This window comes from Micropterus dolomieu, linkage group LG04 (genome assembly GCF_021292245.1).
Source record: "Micropterus dolomieu isolate WLL.071019.BEF.003 ecotype Adirondacks linkage group LG04, ASM2129224v1, whole genome shotgun sequence".
Classification (NCBI taxonomy): domain Eukaryota; kingdom Metazoa; phylum Chordata; class Actinopteri; order Centrarchiformes; family Centrarchidae; genus Micropterus; species Micropterus dolomieu.
The window spans coordinates 12,618,753-12,637,493 of NC_060153.1; the positions used below are offsets into that span (position 1 = coordinate 12,618,753).

At 42.2% G+C, this 18,741-nt stretch overlaps 1 protein-coding gene across 2 annotated transcripts in view; it reads right to left on the reverse strand.

Annotated features, from left to right (window-relative positions):
* Positions 1–1,734: 1,734 nt before the first annotated feature.
* The window catches only part of si:dkey-117m1.4 (serine/arginine repetitive matrix protein 1), a 20,355-nt gene continuing 3,348 nt past the window's right edge, over positions 1,735–18,741 (reverse strand). Inside the window, exons 2-9 of one of the 2 annotated variants that reach the window (XM_046048019.1) lie at positions 14,159–14,253; positions 13,745–13,826; positions 12,193–12,568; positions 10,875–10,949; positions 7,152–8,296; positions 6,157–6,986; positions 5,742–5,996; positions 1,735–3,631 (exon numbers count right to left, since the gene is read on the reverse strand). In XM_046048019.1, coding sequence (XP_045903975.1) covers positions 3,378–3,631; positions 5,742–5,996; positions 6,157–6,986; positions 7,152–8,296; positions 10,875–10,949; positions 12,193–12,568; positions 13,745–13,826; positions 14,159–14,253 — 3,112 coding nt within the window. In that variant the 3' untranslated portion in view covers positions 1,735–3,377. The remainder of the gene's footprint in view (positions 3,632–5,741; positions 5,997–6,156; positions 6,987–7,151; positions 8,297–10,874; positions 10,950–12,192; positions 12,569–13,744; positions 13,827–14,158; positions 14,254–18,741) is intronic. The other variant, XM_046048020.1, reaches the window with a different exon arrangement.

Sequence of the window (18,741 nt, forward strand, 5' to 3'; positions counted from 1 at the left end):
CTTCAAATTCATATATTTCATGAAATATTTCTGCCAACATGTCACCATATTCATGCCATACAAAATAACTCAGAACAAACATAAACTACATTTAAAATAGTAAAGACTCAAACTATCCATTATTGCACTTTTCAACCCTTAAATCGTTCATGATTAGGCCCAACACATGCAAACAGGCTTCTGTATTAAACCTTCAGTATAACACAGGTGAGGGCATATTAAATGTGTTATGTTTGTATGATGTGTTGTCTGATCTTATCAGAAATCAAAAGTGTTATTCTTGTTCCATACAGCCACACTAGAAAGTGGAGTGTAAAGCCTGCCATCATAGAGAGAAGGGAGACGTGATATTATAAAGAGTAGGCCTAACTTAAAGAAGCTATATGTAGGCCTAGTTTATTTTTCTTTCTTTTTTTTTTTTTTTTTTACAAAATGACATATCACTTAATTACTTTTTAATGCCTATTTGCGAATGAGATACAACCTCACATAAAAATGAACCACATTCCTGCTTTCTCGCCTCAAACAGCCACTATGCTGCTAAAGAAATCTAGTCCGATTTTCTGCATGCGCTCAAAAGCACACCAGAAGGTAGCAGTGTTGGGAGCAATGCTTTACAAAAGTAAGGCAATTACAGTTATTGTATTTGCTGTAACAAACTAATATAAGGCATTACTGATAACATTTTCAATAATTCACTAACACCGCGAAACATTTCGGGACCAGAAAGAAAAATCCGTGAGTAAACAGTGTTGCTGGAATTGATGGTTGAGATTGTATGCAGGCTGCAGGGGGGGCAGGGGGAGCTTGGCTCCTCTTAATAAGACGGTCGCTCCACTGAAAACATACTTTGTGAAATTTTGGGTGGGTCTCTAAAGTATTGACAATATGCTATTTTTTACATGCATTTCTATTTTCCATGAATCAAAAATAGCCTAATAAATAGAATTCTATGTGTTTTCTTTTTACTTTAATGATTAGAGAGGCTGCTGTCAGTGCATCCTGACTGATCCTGTCATATCATTGGAGATTTCAATAATCAATGAAGTTTGCTGCGGTCTTTCTTAATAGGGAGACGATTCATCCTATGTCACCCATCCGCAACTAATCATAATGTTCACATGCTTCCTTTAACAGTCCATGAAAATCTTGCCTTTGCTGCCCTCGAGTGGTAACTTGTCACCTGGCTGCTGTGATGTACATTTGTACTCCAGGACCGATCACTGTTGAGTCTGATTACAGGTTCAACAGCGTACATGCTGACATGTTTCAAGGTGTTGTCTTCAGACTGGATCTGAAGACAAGGAACTGTGGTTACACGCAGTATGATCAGAAGCCAAGTGAGTCCCCAGGATGGAGGCCAGAGGCCGATGAAATTACCTTGTGCTGCTTTCTTCTCAGGTGTCTATAGATGAGTCATACTCAGTACATGAATCCTGTGTTACACAGCCAGGGCAGAAAGGCATTTTCTTTAACTAGCTGAATATCCCTCACTGTAGAGAGGTTTGGTTTTCTCAGAAACATCCTTTTTATTTGATTTCTCAGAACTGGTCACAGTTTATGAACCAACACCTCCATCTAGTGTCGGTAACTGTGAGTTGCATGTGGGAGCTGTAACTATCTTCCAATAATAAATTCTAAACATTTAAGTAATAAATTACAAATCACCGTAATGTTTTCACCAGAGAGAAACATTTCACTTTTGGTGCTCTGAAATAACCACAGCACAAAACATAGCTTTACATTTTTATAAGACTTATAAAAAAGAAAAAACATAACACAATAACCAAGGCATGTCATACATTGTGTTTTTTCTTTCTTTCTCTGAGGAGTATTTACAGACAGACTTATGTACAGATAGCAATAACTCAGAAATGGAAAAAGCTACATATAGTCTAGCACAAACAACCAGTTAGCATAATGATAATATATTTGTTATGTACAATGTAACTGGCAAGGCTAGAGCAAGAAAGAACGTAAAGACTCTGCCGAAGGTTTAAATAACTTCAAGTATCTGTCTTGAGGTTTCATGGAGGTTTTAGTCCGATGGACGCAGATTTCCAGCAACGCTGAAGAGAAACCAAAAATCTGGTCGAGCTGCAAACCGTGTAGTGTGGCTGGGAAAGGACAGGAGGAGCTCTAGCCGAAAAAAGACACAGACAATGCAACAAGCAAGGCGACACAGAACCATCACTTCTCTGATAAATGCCCACTTTTTTTAGAAACTTAAACACAACCAAGGGAAATCTCTCCACATATAAAGTGATATCCAGCTTAGTGGCCTATAGCACCTTGTTTACTACTTTGAATAACAAATGTGCAACAGGCTGAAAAAGGAAAAAAAAAACAATAGGAAACGAGAACATACAGTTCTTCGGGAGGGGTGTCAAAGGATACTCATATTTCTGAACTTTGTGGTTTAACTAGACATCTTAGGTATACAAAAGTAATTTCACAACATTCTGAGGCCATTTAATTGTCTTACCTATGAAACCCTCAACTCCCACTCTGGAAAACTATCTCCATCGTAGTGCTGGGATTAATTTTTATTTAAAAAAAAAACCTCATGGGAACTGTAAAACAGTAACTCATTCATCATCTCGTACCTTACATGTAAATTAAGGTCCAAATATAATGAAACCAAGGTCAGAATTGCACAGTCAGCTGCATGAAAAGAAGAACTAGCTTGTTTGAGGAAGGATCTGGCTATTCTTGTATGTTAGCAGTAGTTAGGCCTACTCTAATTATATAACCATTATTAAGGAAAGTGTGGCCCAAACACAGGCCATTTGTCCTATTAACGTCTCCAAGTGCATAAAACACTAATGCTACTTCACAACGTTTATATAACAACACTGTAGGGCTCGACTGCCTCCCTTGTTTACATTTCAGTTTAGTGAATCCATTTGAAAGGAGAGGGGAAAAAAAGTCCATATACAACACAACACAGGCTGCGGCCAGTGCCATGGTCTCTGAAGTCCCCACGAGGCATGTCTCAAACGGCACCTGTCCAAGTGCACTGCTTTTGACAAAACTTGCACTGTAACCCTCAAATCAGGAGCACCATGAAGACGGTAGTGTCATTTTTAAGACCTTTAAAGTAGAGCAGCGAAAAAGGTTAATTCAAATTTCTGTTCTTGTGTGGCTCAAAATGAAAATGCCATCAGGTGTCAAATTAGGAAACATGTCAAATACAAACCACACTACCAGAGAAGTAGAGTGAAATTTAGGACCGTCCTCTCAAAATTAGTGCATGGGCAGCAGGGTACCATTTGAGATTCTGCTCTGATCAGCTGCACCATATCAGTCAACCCCCTCCTCCTCCAGCCTCTTTGTTCCATCACTCCCTTTCTCCCTCCCCCGCACACTTCCCCCTCTCAGCAGACAGTGAGGGGCTGGGGCTCACTTTCACGCCGCTGGTTTTTCTTCAGCAGCTGAATGCGGTTGTGGCAGTAGAACTTGATGGCTCGCCAGTCGCGGTGGTTGCTGACCAGCAGCGGGCACTGCTGCAGGCAGCGTTCGCAGTCGGCCTTTGCGGGGACTCGGAGCTCGGTGATGTTTTGGGTCAGGTGCTCCTCTACAGCCGCACGCTCCGCCTCCGACCAGGGGCGCTTCAGGACACCTCGCTTTCCTACAAGGAAGGAGAGACAATGTATGTGTGTTTTAACAGCTCCTATCATTCAGCATGACGGCAGTGGAAGCTCCATTTGACCCCCTCACCACCACTCACACTCGGAAAAACCAAACAACCACAAAGACAGAGACATCAAAATCACTTCTTGGGGATCATAAAACATTTCAGTTCTTTTCCTGCTCTCATTCCCAAACTTGCAACTTTTCACTCTGAACACAAGAGAGTGCACATGACATGTTGTAAATACAGTCACAGAACTATAATCCAGCCCTTTTGCAACAAATTGCCTTCAAACAGGGTTGTTTTTTTCTAAAACCTGGGCATATTTGTTGTCTGTTCTTTTTTCGTTCCTTTGCGTTACAATACATACAATTTTGAGACATGGAGGAAACTTACAGCTAGGGCTGGGCAATACGTCCAAAAATGTTATCACAATAAAAACATTTCATATCATTTGATATATCGATAATTATCACGATAAATGTCAAATCATTATTTCTTTTTAGTTTAAAGGCTGATTTTTGTTCCTGAGTAAAAGTCAATTGTGGTTAAAATTTTCTTTCTGGTGAGAACAAACGCTTGATGCCAAACAGTGGATCACTTCACAAAACCGAGGTAGAACATTCAGAACTATTCTGATCAAATCTTTTTTTTTTAAAAAGATTAGTAAATCTTTTTTCAGTCCCTTTTTTCTCAACAAAATAAATATTTTAATAGAAAAATTAAGTGCTAATTAGTTTGAGATTCAAATGAATAAAATCAAACATTCATTGTCGATATATTGAACATTTATGATATTGTTATTGAGGAAAATTATATTGCGATAATTATCATTATCCCTACTTACAGCGTCCATTTCTTTGTTGCTATTTGCCTGTTTTTTTAACAGACATGTTGTGTCTCAACCCCCACCCCAACTAATTCACAATTTTCATTTTAAGGCAGAAAATGTTCCATACATGCGTCATGGTTTTGGCAGTCATATTCAAACCCCGAACTTCAGATTATTGTACACTCCGCCTTCTCGTCAGAAAGCACTGATTGCTTATAATATCATTAATAGATCTAGTGATGGGAATGTCTTCCAATGCTAACATTTAAATGACAATATACTGTCTGATGAAGAATCTCATGAATCTAGGCCAATTAGATCTAGGTCATTTTCAATCAACTAGAAAGTCATTAGCATTCCTCCCTTTACTTATGTTTATATCCTTTTCTTTTTAATTTATCGGATTTAAACTGAAACAGTTAGTCAATGAATCAATTAGTCAATCCACAGAAAATTAATTGATAATCGATTTGTCATTGTAGTAAAGTAAAATTGTTAGTTAAAAGTTGGTTCCAGCTTCTAAATAGGGAATTTTTGCTGTTTTTCCTTCTATGATGGTAAACTGAATGTCTTTGGTTTTTTCTGCTGCTCAGACAAAAGAAAAAACATTTTAAGATTGTGATGAAAGTATTCTCTGACAATGTATAGACCAGACAATTTATCAGGTAATTGAAAAGAAATGAATCAGCAGATTTATTGATGATGAAAATAATAGTTGCAGCCCCAAATTTTACATTTTCAATTAATTTGAAATTGAACTCACTGTGTATATATATGAAACGTCTGGACTGTTTTTCATTATAAGCAGTGCATCCTGACCATGAGAACATTTGTAAATCAACCAGCATGATGGAACAGGGGGGACTTTGTCTGCAGCAACACATTTCATTAATCATGATCTTTGGTTACTTTAACTGGGAAATTCTGAACTTGAGACTTTTGTTTCTGTTGCATGTGTTCAACTGCGTTTGCATTGCGTTTGACCAGTGACCATGTGCTGGTACACTTTGTGTTTCACCTGCAAATACTTGTAGCCTGACTGACAAACAGCTTGAACTACCAATCCTCTCCTTTCTTTTTTCACGTCATAACAGCATTTTTGTTTTCCCATTATTATTTAATCATCGTTGTTATTTCATTTTCATTGTTTTTTTATTTTGACTTCTGTGTTTTTTTTGAAATGCTTTTTTATCTCACCTGCACAATTTTATTTATTTATCTTCCTCCCTTTTGTTAAATTGTGCAATTACACTTGTACTTGAAACCCAAACAAACCTGATTTGGGCTGACCTGAGCCTCTCCTGCGGTTTGCGGGTGGAGGTGGGGGTGGAGGAGGTGGAGGGGGTGGCTGTGTGTTCTTGAGCTTCTTGGGTCGCCCCACCCGCCCGTTGTTCTTGCCTTTCCTGACATACAGCAGGGTAGGTGTGGGGTTCGGAGCAGGAGCAGGAGCGGGCACCTCGGGCTTCTCCTTCACTTGCTCCCCTTCAGACTCTCCCTCTGAGTACGAGTCTGCAGAGTTTCCTGACATAACTGTAAAGACGGAAGGAATGGAAAGGGTACAGAGAAAGAGGAGGCAAGAATAAGAGGATAGAGAGAGCAGAAATTTGAAGGGAGGGACGATACACCTCGTCCTGGACAACAGAAAAAGACACCAGTTCCACTCATTCATTCAGCCATCCATCCATCTCACCGTCCAGTTCCAGGCAGATGTGGTTCAGGCTCATTCCTCTGAACAGCACTCCATCTCTCTCTCCACAAAGCACCACTCGGCCCACTCTGCCCATCAGGCCTGGGTCTTGGCCAATTCCGGCACAGTTCTGTGTCACATGGTACTCCCTCTCCAGGAAGTGCTCCAGCCTCTCTACAGCGCTGCCTCCAGGCTGCCCGGGCTCCTCTCCTTCTCCCAGTAGCAGCAGCTGGGTCAGTATGGCAACCTGCCGGCGAACCCTGGTCTGCGTCAGGGCACGGGGATTGCGGGTACCGCTTGAGCGGGCCAGACTACGGAGGAGGTCAGTACCTCGCAGCGGTGTGGCAGGGGAGTGGTATGGCCTGGCGAAGACATACGGGTTTGCGGGGTCAACCCCCACGTCCTGCCGTGTCTGCAGGAGGAGCTCCAGGCAGGGCTCGCAGTGGGGGGGGAGGATGAGGGGCTGGACTCGTCCACGTTTACCCTGGACCCCAACTCTAGGGAGGTGAGGAAGCACCAGGCGCTCAAAGGGGGACAGGGAGGCCTCCAACGGGGTGAGAGCTGGAGGGGCGCCAGGGGGGACCGGAACGGGGCACTGGGGAGTGACGCGAGCACGATATTCAGCGATGGACAGCTTGGAGACCTCGCACTCGCGTCGGCGGTTGTACAGGATGAGGAGAGCCAGGCTGGAGTGGCAAAGAAGGCGCCAGGCCTCGGCTGACTGGAGCTGCCGAGACAGGGACAAGAATGCGGAGTGCTGCAGCCGACGAAGGTACAGCACCAGAGAGGACAAGGATGAGAGGAGGGGCAGCAAGTGGTGACGCCCCGAACCACTGAAAAGAGAGAGAGGGTGAGATATGAGTTAATTTATTCATTTTAATAGTATTAGTTTCAATAGCCTTAAAAACGGCAGGTATAAGGCATGAACTTTGATTAATCGATAATGAATATAATCATTTGTTGCAGCTCTAATCTCAAAGGAAAAGTCCTCAAGTTACCTCAGCAAGTCCTTTTCCTTATCCTCTGTCCCACTTTCATCTTCCACCTCCAACACTCCATTCTCCTCCTCCTCTTCCTCCTCCTCCTCCTCCTCTTCCTCTTCTTTTGGTGGTTCCATCTCTTTGGCCAGCTTGCTGCTGAAGGACTGAGGGCACACCACCTCAACATCCTCCTCCTCTTTGGGCCTCTTCACCTCCACTACCTCCACATCTTCCTCATCCTCGTCCTCCTCATCCTCTTCCACCTCGTCCTGTCTTTCTTTCTTCAGCCTCCTCATCGCTCCCTTCCTGGACTGCGTCACAGCCACAGGGGGTGGGCTCCTCTTTAGGACGGACACCGGCACTGCGCTCTGTCCTCGCGGAGGAGTCAGCGCAGGGGAGGAGGAGTTTCTCCCAGAGGAGGCAGGGGATTGGTTAGCGGCTGTGAGAGTGGGCGGAGACATGGAGAGGTCCTGGGCGCCACTCTGCGGGAGATCTGAACTGCGGCTCTGTCCCGCGGCTTGTGGCGCCTTTGAGTGCTGTGGAGTGTGTGCGTGAGCTGTGGCAGGGTTTGTGTTCTGTGCCTGCAGGCGGGGCATCTGTGTGTAACGCTCCACCAGGGCAGAGCACACTTCTGGTTGGTGGGCATGGTGTTTATCTAAGTGGCGGCCCAGAGAGCGGAAGTGGCGTCCGCAGTACTCGCAGGTTTGGCGCATGGAGTCTATGGACACTCCTCCTCTGGGGACATTTATGTTGACGTTGCTTGTGGTGGAGCCCAGCGGAGCCGGAGCTTTGAACACAGGCTTAGCTGAAGAGGAGGAGGAAGATGAGCAGGGAGGGGAGGACTGCGCTGGAGGGTGGGATAAGGGAAGTGGACGGTTGTGATGAGGAACGCTGGCGGGGGAGCCCAGCGGCCGCCCAGGTGGGGTCCGATGTGGGATCTTTTTCTTTGAAGGTGTGCCACGCCGTTTCTTGCGGCGGCGTAGTGCGCGCCCGCGTGGGCTGCCGTTGTCCTCATCTCCGGCGTCTGAGTCACTAGCATCGGAGTGGGAGATGGGGGAGGAGGAGGGAGAGAGGGACCATGAGGGGGTGACGTACTCCTGCTGCTGCTGCTGCTGCTGCTGCTGCTGCCGCTGCTGTGTTGTCAGAGAGAGAGGCTCATCCTCCTGGAAGTGAGAGACAGTGACAGAGTGGAGAAAAAAAAACATATCACCTGCTGTCCATTTTTTTGCAGTATTAACACAATGTTAAAAAATGTGAACAGGTTTGAGAGTTGTTGAAGTTTTGACACATTCAAATAAGTTTTTGTTTTAACAAGTAACCTAATAGATTATATTTTAAATATATACATTTCCTTATTTGTGACTTTTTACAAACCTGCATTTTTCCTGTATTCTACATTTGTTTGAGCAAAGTTTATATCAAATAAGAAAATAAGTATTATAAGACCGTAAGGCTCAATAGCACTGGTCTATTAAGATGCACAGTCAGGAGGAGAGTCATTACATGTTAAAGCAATAAGCAGAAGGTGAGCATCACTGGCAAGAGAATCAACAGTGATTGGTCTGCACACAAGCTATAAGTAATTGCTGCATTGTTCCCCAGTCAGACCACTGACCACAGTGTGTGGCAGGAGGCAGAGACAATAAGCAGCAAAATGACACTAAGCATAAGCAGCATGGTTCGACGTAAAAAGTTATGTCGGGCAAGATGATTGGCCATTGCTGGAGGAGAATGGAGTGATATTGGTGTGAGAAGAAAGTGGGACTGAGGATTTGCCAGTTGCTCAGTCTACATCGGAAGTCAGCCGCCTCGCTGCCTAGGTTATACAACTACTCCAAAGGCAACATTGTAACTGTTGGGTGTCTTTTTCTACACAACGCAGAGCACATCAATGGACGGAGGCCCAGTGGGGAAAAAATGCTGTTTTACTTTAAGCAGTTAAAATTGGTGAGGACTTATGTCATTACTACACATACCAAAAAAACTTTGCAGAGGAAGGGGGAGGGAGGCTTGATGATAATCAAGTGTTGTCCAGTCAGTTGCCATCTTGCAGGCACAGCAGTACATCACAACCACAGTAACATTTGCTCACTGTTGTGAGGCAACAACACGCACCGTAGAGCAGAATTAGATATCAGATGCAGTGCTTGTATTTACTTTATGTATTCAAAATAGAAGTCTCTCGTACTGGGAAGGTTCTGTCGGTGTTAGTTTTTTGATTTTCTTTTTCTTGGGAAAATAAACCTCCTTTATACCAATGTTTTGTCACTACAAACTCTGCTGTGTGACTTAACAAATCCACAGAAGTTTCATTTAAATTCTAGTGAGGATCACAAAGTTTCCCAAGAAACCAAATGTCAGGTTGACTTTTGGAGAAATTGTGTCATAAACCTGAAATAATTATCTTTTTTGGCCACTTGGGGGCAGGAGTAACAGCAACAGCAATGACTCGATTATTACATTATAAAACTGATGTGACAAACTTGTGAACAAACAGTTATTTACACACCCAACAGTTATGGAGTAACATCATCAACATTTCTGGCCACCTGGTGAATTTAAGTTCAATACTCTAATATTTGTCTCTTCAGCTGCAAAATGCTCCACTATGTTCACGAGCTAGTCTCTAAATGTGTCTGTCTGCTGTTGAGCAGGTAGTGTACAAGTTTTTTGTTAGTTTATTTTTTTTTGAGCTTTTTCACTGAAAACAGCTGTCCGGCTGCAACAAAAAATAACCCCATAAGAGGGAAGATAGTGAACCAAAACAGTGAAGTTGAGGGCCAGAAAAATAAACAATGAGCTGAAACTTGCTATAAAGCTCTGTAAATCCAAGAGGAGCTGCAGATTATTCATCACTATGAGCGACCCCTTTTCACATCACACATTGCCATTTCATACATTGTACAACATAAAAACACTGATTATAGCTGCTTTTTGTCATGTGCATGTTATCTTAAATATTTCCATCTCATAGTGCAAGTCTCAGGTTTCAATATTTCAATCTGTATAAACATTATATGAAACAAGCTGATAAAAGGTCAGAGAGTGAAACTGGATGTTAATGAGTTAAGACTTATCCAAATGTTAAGTGATTTTTATATTTGCATAGACATTTCATTCAAACTTTTTAAAACCTTACTTTGTAATGTAACAAGTTAATTTTAAGGAGAAATTAGTGTGTGAGGCAGGTTACATTAAAGACGAGGTATTATTCTCGTTTTCAGGTTCAAAATCCTATTTAGGGGTTGTACCAGAACAGGTTTACATAGTTTAATTTTAAAAATACACCTTTTTTCCCCCCCATACTGCACATTGCTGCAGCTCCTCTTTTCACCCTGTGTTGAAGGCTTCGTTTTAGCTATGGAGTGATACATCTTGTCTTTAAATGATCTCTATTGGGAGTTGCACATGCGCAGTTCCTAGTTAAGGACTACTAGCCAATCAGAAGCAGAGAAGGGCGGGTCAGCGAGAAGCCAGTAAACAGCTTCGGTTCAGCTGTACATGTACATGCCGACCAGCAGTTCAGAGTACTGTTTTCTGTGGGAGATAGGAACTCCCTTTGGGGTGGAATTTGGGATTTTTCACTTTGCAAACCTATTGCATGCACAAAAAAGGTATAACTCAATAAAGGAGAGGGAAAGGCCAAAAAGCATAATACCACCTCTTTAAATTTGGCAAGTGGTGTGAAATTTCAAATAATAAAAGAGTCATACTTTTAGGGAACAGGGGCGTTTCTCTTACCTTTTTGATATTGTTGTTATTCTCTGTGTCAGAGTTACACTCGTGTTGCGCCGGAGACACAGTACCACGGAAACCCTGTGGGACACAGAGCAGTCACATTATTAATTTTTGACACCACAATCAGCCTGAGCTGTCACTCAGAGAGCAGGAGGACACCCCTCCACAGATGGTCATAAAAGCAGAGGATGATTAGGACTTTAGATCTCCTACTAATACACATGGGTTTATCAATCAGGCTGGGCTACTAAGCACAGAACAAATCAATCCGCCAATAATAGAAACCTAAAAAGATCTGAACTTTATCTCAGCCAAATTTCAGATATTAAAATGTGGCTCTGAAGGAACAGTGGTCCCACTTAAACCTCTGATGTCAATTTTTCAATTTTGTCAATTTAATTTCCTTAAATGGATTCTGGTATCATTTTGTTGAGTAAATTGATCCAATCTAATGAGTTCCATTAAAGGAACAGATGACAGGTAATAACCATGGTTATTGTTGCTAAAGTACTATAGGTAGCGAGAGAGCTGGAGCTCAGCCATCACCATGGTAACCCCATGCCTTGCTTAGCTTTGAGTGTGTAGCATGAATGTGTGTGCATGCGAGGTGCAGTGGGTAGTGTGACTGCGTGTGTGCACGTGCCTGTGTGCATGTGCACGCGTGACAGACAGTGAATGTGTGAAGTTGATCAACAGTGTGTGAATACACATATGGTCGCCTATCTGAAGTCATCAGGGAGATGTACAGTGTATTTCTGTACTTCTGAGGACCAAGCAACAGAGGAGAGACAGGTGAAGAAAATTTAAAGGTAAGATAATTTGATTGTTTTGGATTGGAAACTGAGTTTGGAGTTGAGGTTAAAATTGGGTTTTGGTTCAGGTTAGGTTAAGAATTAAGATATGAAATAAACAAATAGACAAGCAAGCATGAGCAGCTCTGCTCAATCAAGACATAATGTCCTGTAGCTGCATTGAGTTCCTGTCTATTGATGCTACTGTTGGTGGAGAGAGACTGATGTATTTTCCTTTTTTACAACAAACTTCTTCCTGAGTGACTGTTTAACATCAGTGTATAATGAGTCCAGCATGAAGCCTTTGCCCTTCTGGATTGCTGACAATATTTTCTCCAACCATCAGGACATTGTGAGGTTGTCTATATTTGACAATTTATCTGAAAGAACAACTAAATGCAAGACACATTACCAAATACCAAGTTTAATGGTGTAAAACTGATTGGGAGGTAATAAAGGGAATAAACGTCCTAAAACGTGATCACAATACCACAAACATACTGTATGGATCTGTCGTTCAAGGCACTGACCAGGTTCTCTCCCCACTCTGTAAGGCTGTAATCCACAGTGATCTCCTCCCCCTTGGTGATGTCCCGGATGGCGATAACGACCAGCCGCACCTGGCTGCCACAGTGGACCTCTCGGATGCGGCAGTTAGGGGAGGGAGGGAAGGAGCTGGCTGTTGGGGCTGGAGCAGAGGCTGTCGGGGCAGCCGGAGCTGTGGAGGCGGGGGTCAGTGAAGGGGCCTGAGCTGAAGTCGCAGCAGCTGGGGCCGGGGCAGGGGCAGGGACTGGTGTTGGGGTTGGGGCAGAGGAAGCAGCAGGAGCTGGAGCTGGTGTAGAGGCCGAGCAGGAGCTGGTCTTGGGTCCGGAGGGGGCTTTGCCATGAGCCTGCTCTGGTGTACCGCTGGGAGGTGAAGGGGGTGGGGGATTGAAAGTTAAATTCACTACCTTTATCAGACAACATGTGCTGTTGGCCTGTCTCTTATTCTGTCCCAATACAATTCGCTTGAACTAGAAAGACATGCTGTGCATTTTTTAGTATCTCAACTATTAGTTTATTAACAGAAAATTAATCAACAATATTTTTTTACAGTTCACTGTTTAAATCATTTATCAAGCAAAAATGGCAAACATTTACTGACTCCAGCTTGTTGAGTGTTTGCTGCTATTCTTTCATTGTGTGAAAATAGCTGTTTTTTAGCAGTAGAAAAGCAATTTGATGACTTCACCTTGTTTTCTGGAAAATTATAACAATCTTATCGACTTAACGAGTGATCAGATATCCAGATAAACAATTGTCAAATTAAACGATGATGAAAATAATCGTTAGTTGCAGCCCTAGTTTTCTGTTTTGTCATATTGTAATTGATCTGTTTCAGTGTGAGTACGTATGTTGAGGGCTCATATGTCAGATGTAGGTAAAGGTAAATACTGGTTTCAGTGATCCAGCTTTGCATTTATTTTATGATTTAGCTGTGAGTGTGTCTGTAATAGCGGTTTTTCAATCAAGGTATTTAAACACTGGTGACATAATTGCAATTATGATGTTTCCTCATTGTATTCATGCATTCATCTAGCTGTAATATTCATTTATTTGCTGTAGGGATCCACTGCAGCTAAATGAGTGTAAATCAAACAAACATTAAAAATCCACACATATAAACTCATGCCAGTGCTTCAGGGTAGTGATTCTCAATCTTTGTCCTCTGAGTGCTGCTGATTTTCCATCCTACTCGCTAGTCTACTACATTCCTCTGACATAAATCAGCCTGATAATATGGCTAAAATGAAAACCAACAGGGTTGCCGTGTCCTGAGGACCGGAACTCAGAAGTGCTGCTCTCAGACAAAGCTGTCCTGGAGTGCTGAGTTAAGATCAGCAACCATTCATCATTTTTTAACTCTAAAAGCTGAGCGAATGAAGTAGCCTTTAGACAGGCCTGCAGGAACGGTCCAACCTTTTATTAGTATGCACTGATACCTGTACAAAATATTTGACATAATATGCAAACATCAACAAAACAAATGTGTATATATATTTTATCCTACCAATCAATAGAACCACACAAATGTATGCTCACCAGCTGTGAGGAGCGGGCTCTGTGTTGTAGAAAGGCCCGTCCAGTGTGGGCCGTTTATTCTCTGCTGCTTCCTTACGATCACCTGAGAGCACAGCGTCAGTATAAAAGGATTACATACAAGTATGCAGGGACACACACACACACACACACACACACACACCACACAGGTCATCACCCCATCTCCTGGAGCACATACACAGGTGCACATTGCAGCACATACATAGACAAGCCCACACACACACACACACACACAAAAGTAGGTCACACTCACTTGCACACGATCCACCCCCATACCAATCACACAGATTCACATGCACATACCGTACACAAAACATGTACAAAGACACACACACACACACACACAGTTGATGGAAGTGAGAATATGGCGTGCAGATATAAGACACACACACACACCTGGGCTGAAGCTGTGTTCAGGCACGCTCTCCTCCTCAGTGTGTGTAACAAAGACTTTCACGGGTGTCCCTTTCCTTTTCCTTCCACAGCCGCGCCTGCATGGAATATACACACACACACACACACACACACACACACACACACACACACATGCAATTATCATTTAATCAATGAGCCTACTGGCCAAATTTGACATCAGTCAGGTCAGAGAGTGATCAATAAGTTGATCGACACCTAATGGATCAATACAAACTGCGTTTAGCCCTTTCATATAAGCAAATGAAATACATAACAAAAACAGCAGCACAGGAACAAAGACACAGCAACTAGATAATGATTAACTAAACTTTTTCAGCTCAAGACCCAAAAGAGAAATCTGGTATCTCTCTGGGACCCATATTTACAAAAATACATGTGCAAACTACGGATAAAGGGCAAAACAAACCATGTATATAAAATGTCTATTCTCCTTTCTGTGTTTCACCCTTTTCTCTACTCTCATTTTCTTATCCCTTCCAATCATCACCAACATGTCTTTTGACATGACCTGAATTTAATGAGAAGTATGTGGCTGGTTGAAGTTCTCAACCAGTTGCTTTACTCTGGGCTCAGTTTTTTAAAGTGCTGTTCTGAGGTCATGCTGAGAATTTAGCCTGTTTCTGAATTGGTTATTCAGGTATGCTAGAGTTGGAAAGCCAGATTCACACAAGTATGTTGTGCCAAGTTGAATCAACACATCTTGAAGGATTCTTCTTTGCAAAGAAAAAAAATGTTTGGACTTTCACGATACAGTGAATGTTTCCTTGGTGATACCTGTCCAATTTATTGATTTTAAAACCCTCATTACTGAGCACTTCCCCACATATTACACATTGAAGCACCTCCTCTCCATTCTGAATTGCTTTGGTTAAGCCAACTGATCCTTGTACTTTATTTAGACATCATAGGATTGACAGTGATAGATCACAGACTACAAACATGAAAATCCTGTATGAATGTGGACAGACGATCAGGTTAGGAAGAAGAGAGAGAAAAAACCTTACACAGCATCTGAGCTGAACAGACAAGTGTAGCAAAAAAGAGTATTCATTCACATATTTACATATTGTAACATCGTTAAGAATTTTACTGACCAAATAAAAATGGACCTGTGACCCATTTTGGGTCCCGACCCTAAGTTTGGGAAACATGGATCTGAACTGATTTTTACTGTGTGTGACTGAACATGACAAAAAATCCAGATTCTAGTTTGTGGTTTTAAGTTTAGACAAACTGCACTGATTGACCAGGAGGAAAAGAGTTCAGTCCAATCCCAGCAAAACTTCCTGCAAAGAAATTCTTGAACATTCCGTCTCTGAAACTTTGCCATCTTTCCTCACCACACACCACGTTCATAAATTAAAGAGACCTCAGGGCATAAGTGCACTTGAATGTTCATTTGCCTGAGATTTTTTTTTATTTAGCAGCTAAAAAATGCCCCCAGTAATTAGGAATAACCTCTCTTGCATTTCAACCTACCAGTGTTCACATTTATTTTACTGAGCTGTCAAATATTCCCATGTCAGTGTGAATACTGTCCCCTGAGGACAAATATTTCCAGTGCATTTTTAACCCTTAACCCTAAAAATCCCTTTTTAAACATCAATGTGACTGTGAACGCAGCCTGAACCAGGAGAAAATATTGTCACAGAGCCCAAAAGAAAAGAATAAATGACCTCACACAAACTATAACAACAAAAAAATATACAGTAACAAATTTTGCATATAAATAGGGTTAGGTATTTTTTTAATTTGGAGATACTCTTGCTGATAGGATAACAACGTATTAAAGTACATTTAACTTAATACATTTACATTTAAGAAACTAAATTTCAGAAATGTCCAAATATCAAGCAGCCACACAAGAACTAAATAAACTGCATTCTAAAATTGTTAATTGTTGTGACTTAAATCAGAAACCCACACAGCAGACATTAACTTTCCATACTGTACTGAGGTTCAAAACAAAGCCCTACATATAAATCTCAACAACTGAGGAATAGGAAAATTAACTGGTCAACCCAGCATGATATGATGGTTATGTGAACCTGTAGCCTCTGAATAATGACCACACCGACCATAGTAAGGTTCTGCAATCAAGTTAGTGTTTGTAGTTGTGTGCTCTGACCTCTGGATCACCACTAAAGAGTGTGCCATTAACCCAGGGAGCTTGAAAACAGCCACCTGTGTGAGCCCAGAATGGCCAGGCGAGATTATCGTCTTCAGACTAAATCCGTGCCAGAACTGCCTCGCTCAGAAGAGCCAAATTGATCCGGGCCTCCGCCGATTCTGGGCTAGTTCTGTTACCACAGATCTCAATATTGTTTTCCGTCAGTCTATTTTTTACTCACATGACATTGGAGGCTCTTTAAAAAACTAGGCCATTGGAAGATCGTGCCTTGGATTTTGAGGTGTTCATTACTGTCTCTGTGTGTGCGTGTTTGCATGCAGAGAGAAAGAGAAGAAAAAAAACAGAGGAGAAGAAGAAAGGAAAGAAGAAAAAAAAAAGGGACAGGAGAGAAAAAAGTGAAGCAGCAGAAAACAGACACAGGGAGAAAAATAGGAAAAAGGAGCAAAAGAGGAAAAAAAACAGACAGAGAGAACAGAGAGAGGGAGAGATACTCATTCAGCAGAGATATCAACCAGACCCACTGTCTTTGTATTGATCCACTCCACTCCCATCTGGACTCGTGATACTTGCGCATGAGTGTGTGGCTGCATTTGTGCTCACACATGTACAGACTTTTTTTCTCCCCCTCTCCACCCTCTTGAAAAGCTTTCCTCTGCACCAAGCACACAAATCTTGGCTTCAAGAAACATAACCAAAAATCAAACATGATAATTACCAAGAAATGGTGAGAAACCTTTAGTGTTCTATGCACACAATCAAGTGTGAGAAAATATCTACTTTGAAATATATCACCGTGCTGTTGCTGGCCATACAAATGATAATTGGCTTTGAAAAATCTTGAAAAACCTTTGCCACATAACTTCACTGACTGTTAACATATAAACGCTCCAATGGATGTTACAACAACTTCCTCAATCCACTGAAAGGTTTTACTCCATACAGCTGCTCTGAATTGTGGTGTTTTACATATCACAAAATTGTAAACATCACATTACCACACAGTGGCCCCACTGTCATGATTGCACATTGATAACATCCTCTGTGGCCACCTACCTCCTTCAACACACACTCAACTATGTCACAACACACGGCTTTGCTTTTGATTACAATACTGCTTTACTTTTAGGTCTGTGTACTTCAACATAGGGCAATAAATCAATGTAATAATAAAGGAACCATTGCATTAAGGATGATAAGAACACTTTACTTCACTTTATGTAAATATGCCACAATATAGCAAGGGAATGCAAAATGACATATAAAATAATCAAGATGGCTGACTTTAGAAATAGTACTTTGACAGTGTCCACTAGCTTTTTGCCCACAGAGCTTTCAAATACAATTATATGACATACTCTGGTAACGAGACGACTACTGAGCCATCTCCATCCACTGATTAAGACCATGGAATGGCAGTTGAAAGCTCCAGAAAAGGCCTGGTAAGTAGAACTTCAAACTAAACTCATCACGTGTATAAAACAAAAAACGTGCAAGTTTGATTGGAATTGTTAATTAGAATTATTCGTGCAGATTTTATAAAATAAAATGACATGACAAAACTCCAGGGAAAGGCAATGGGCCATTATATTTCCTTATTAGCCAGACCGACAAAGGCCTGTAAAAAAATAAATAATAATAATAATAATAACATCAGAGTCAACTGTAGAACAAAGCTTCAACAGTTGTTCATGCCTACAAACATGCTCACACAGACAGGCTTAGCAGACAGTCCTGAGCGACACCGACAGGTCACCGGCTTTTCCCCAGAAAAACACAGATTTCCTCAGAGTTTATATTTTGCTGGATTATTTTGGGTCGTCTGAGTGTGTGTCTGTGTATTCAGTTCTGGTTCAGCGAGTTTCTGGGAACTTTCATGCCAACCAAATCTGTCTCACCTCCACTTCTTCAGCGAGCTGACCCCTCAATCTCTCCCTCCATTCCTGTCTCACCCTTTTGATCGATTCCCTCATTCTTCTCTCCCTTCTTCACTCCAACTAAAACACACACACACACACACACACACACACCCCTCCCGCCAAGCCACATGCATGCACAAATACACAAACAAGTCCATACTCCAGATACACATATGCGTGAGCACACATACAGACACATATACACACATAGCTCAAAGAGTCCACATGTGCACACACACACACACACACACACACACACACACACACACACACACCCCTCCCCCTATCTGGCCCACATGCAAACACACACACGTACACACAGGCACGCAAACAGGCTCTCACTCACTCTCTCACACACACACACACACACCCCTCCCTCTCAGGCTTACAGGCACGCAAACACACTCACTCACTCACTCACACACATACACGCAGAGTACACACAAATATCCTCTCTCTGTAGCCAAGCTCACATGCACGCACACACACACACCCCC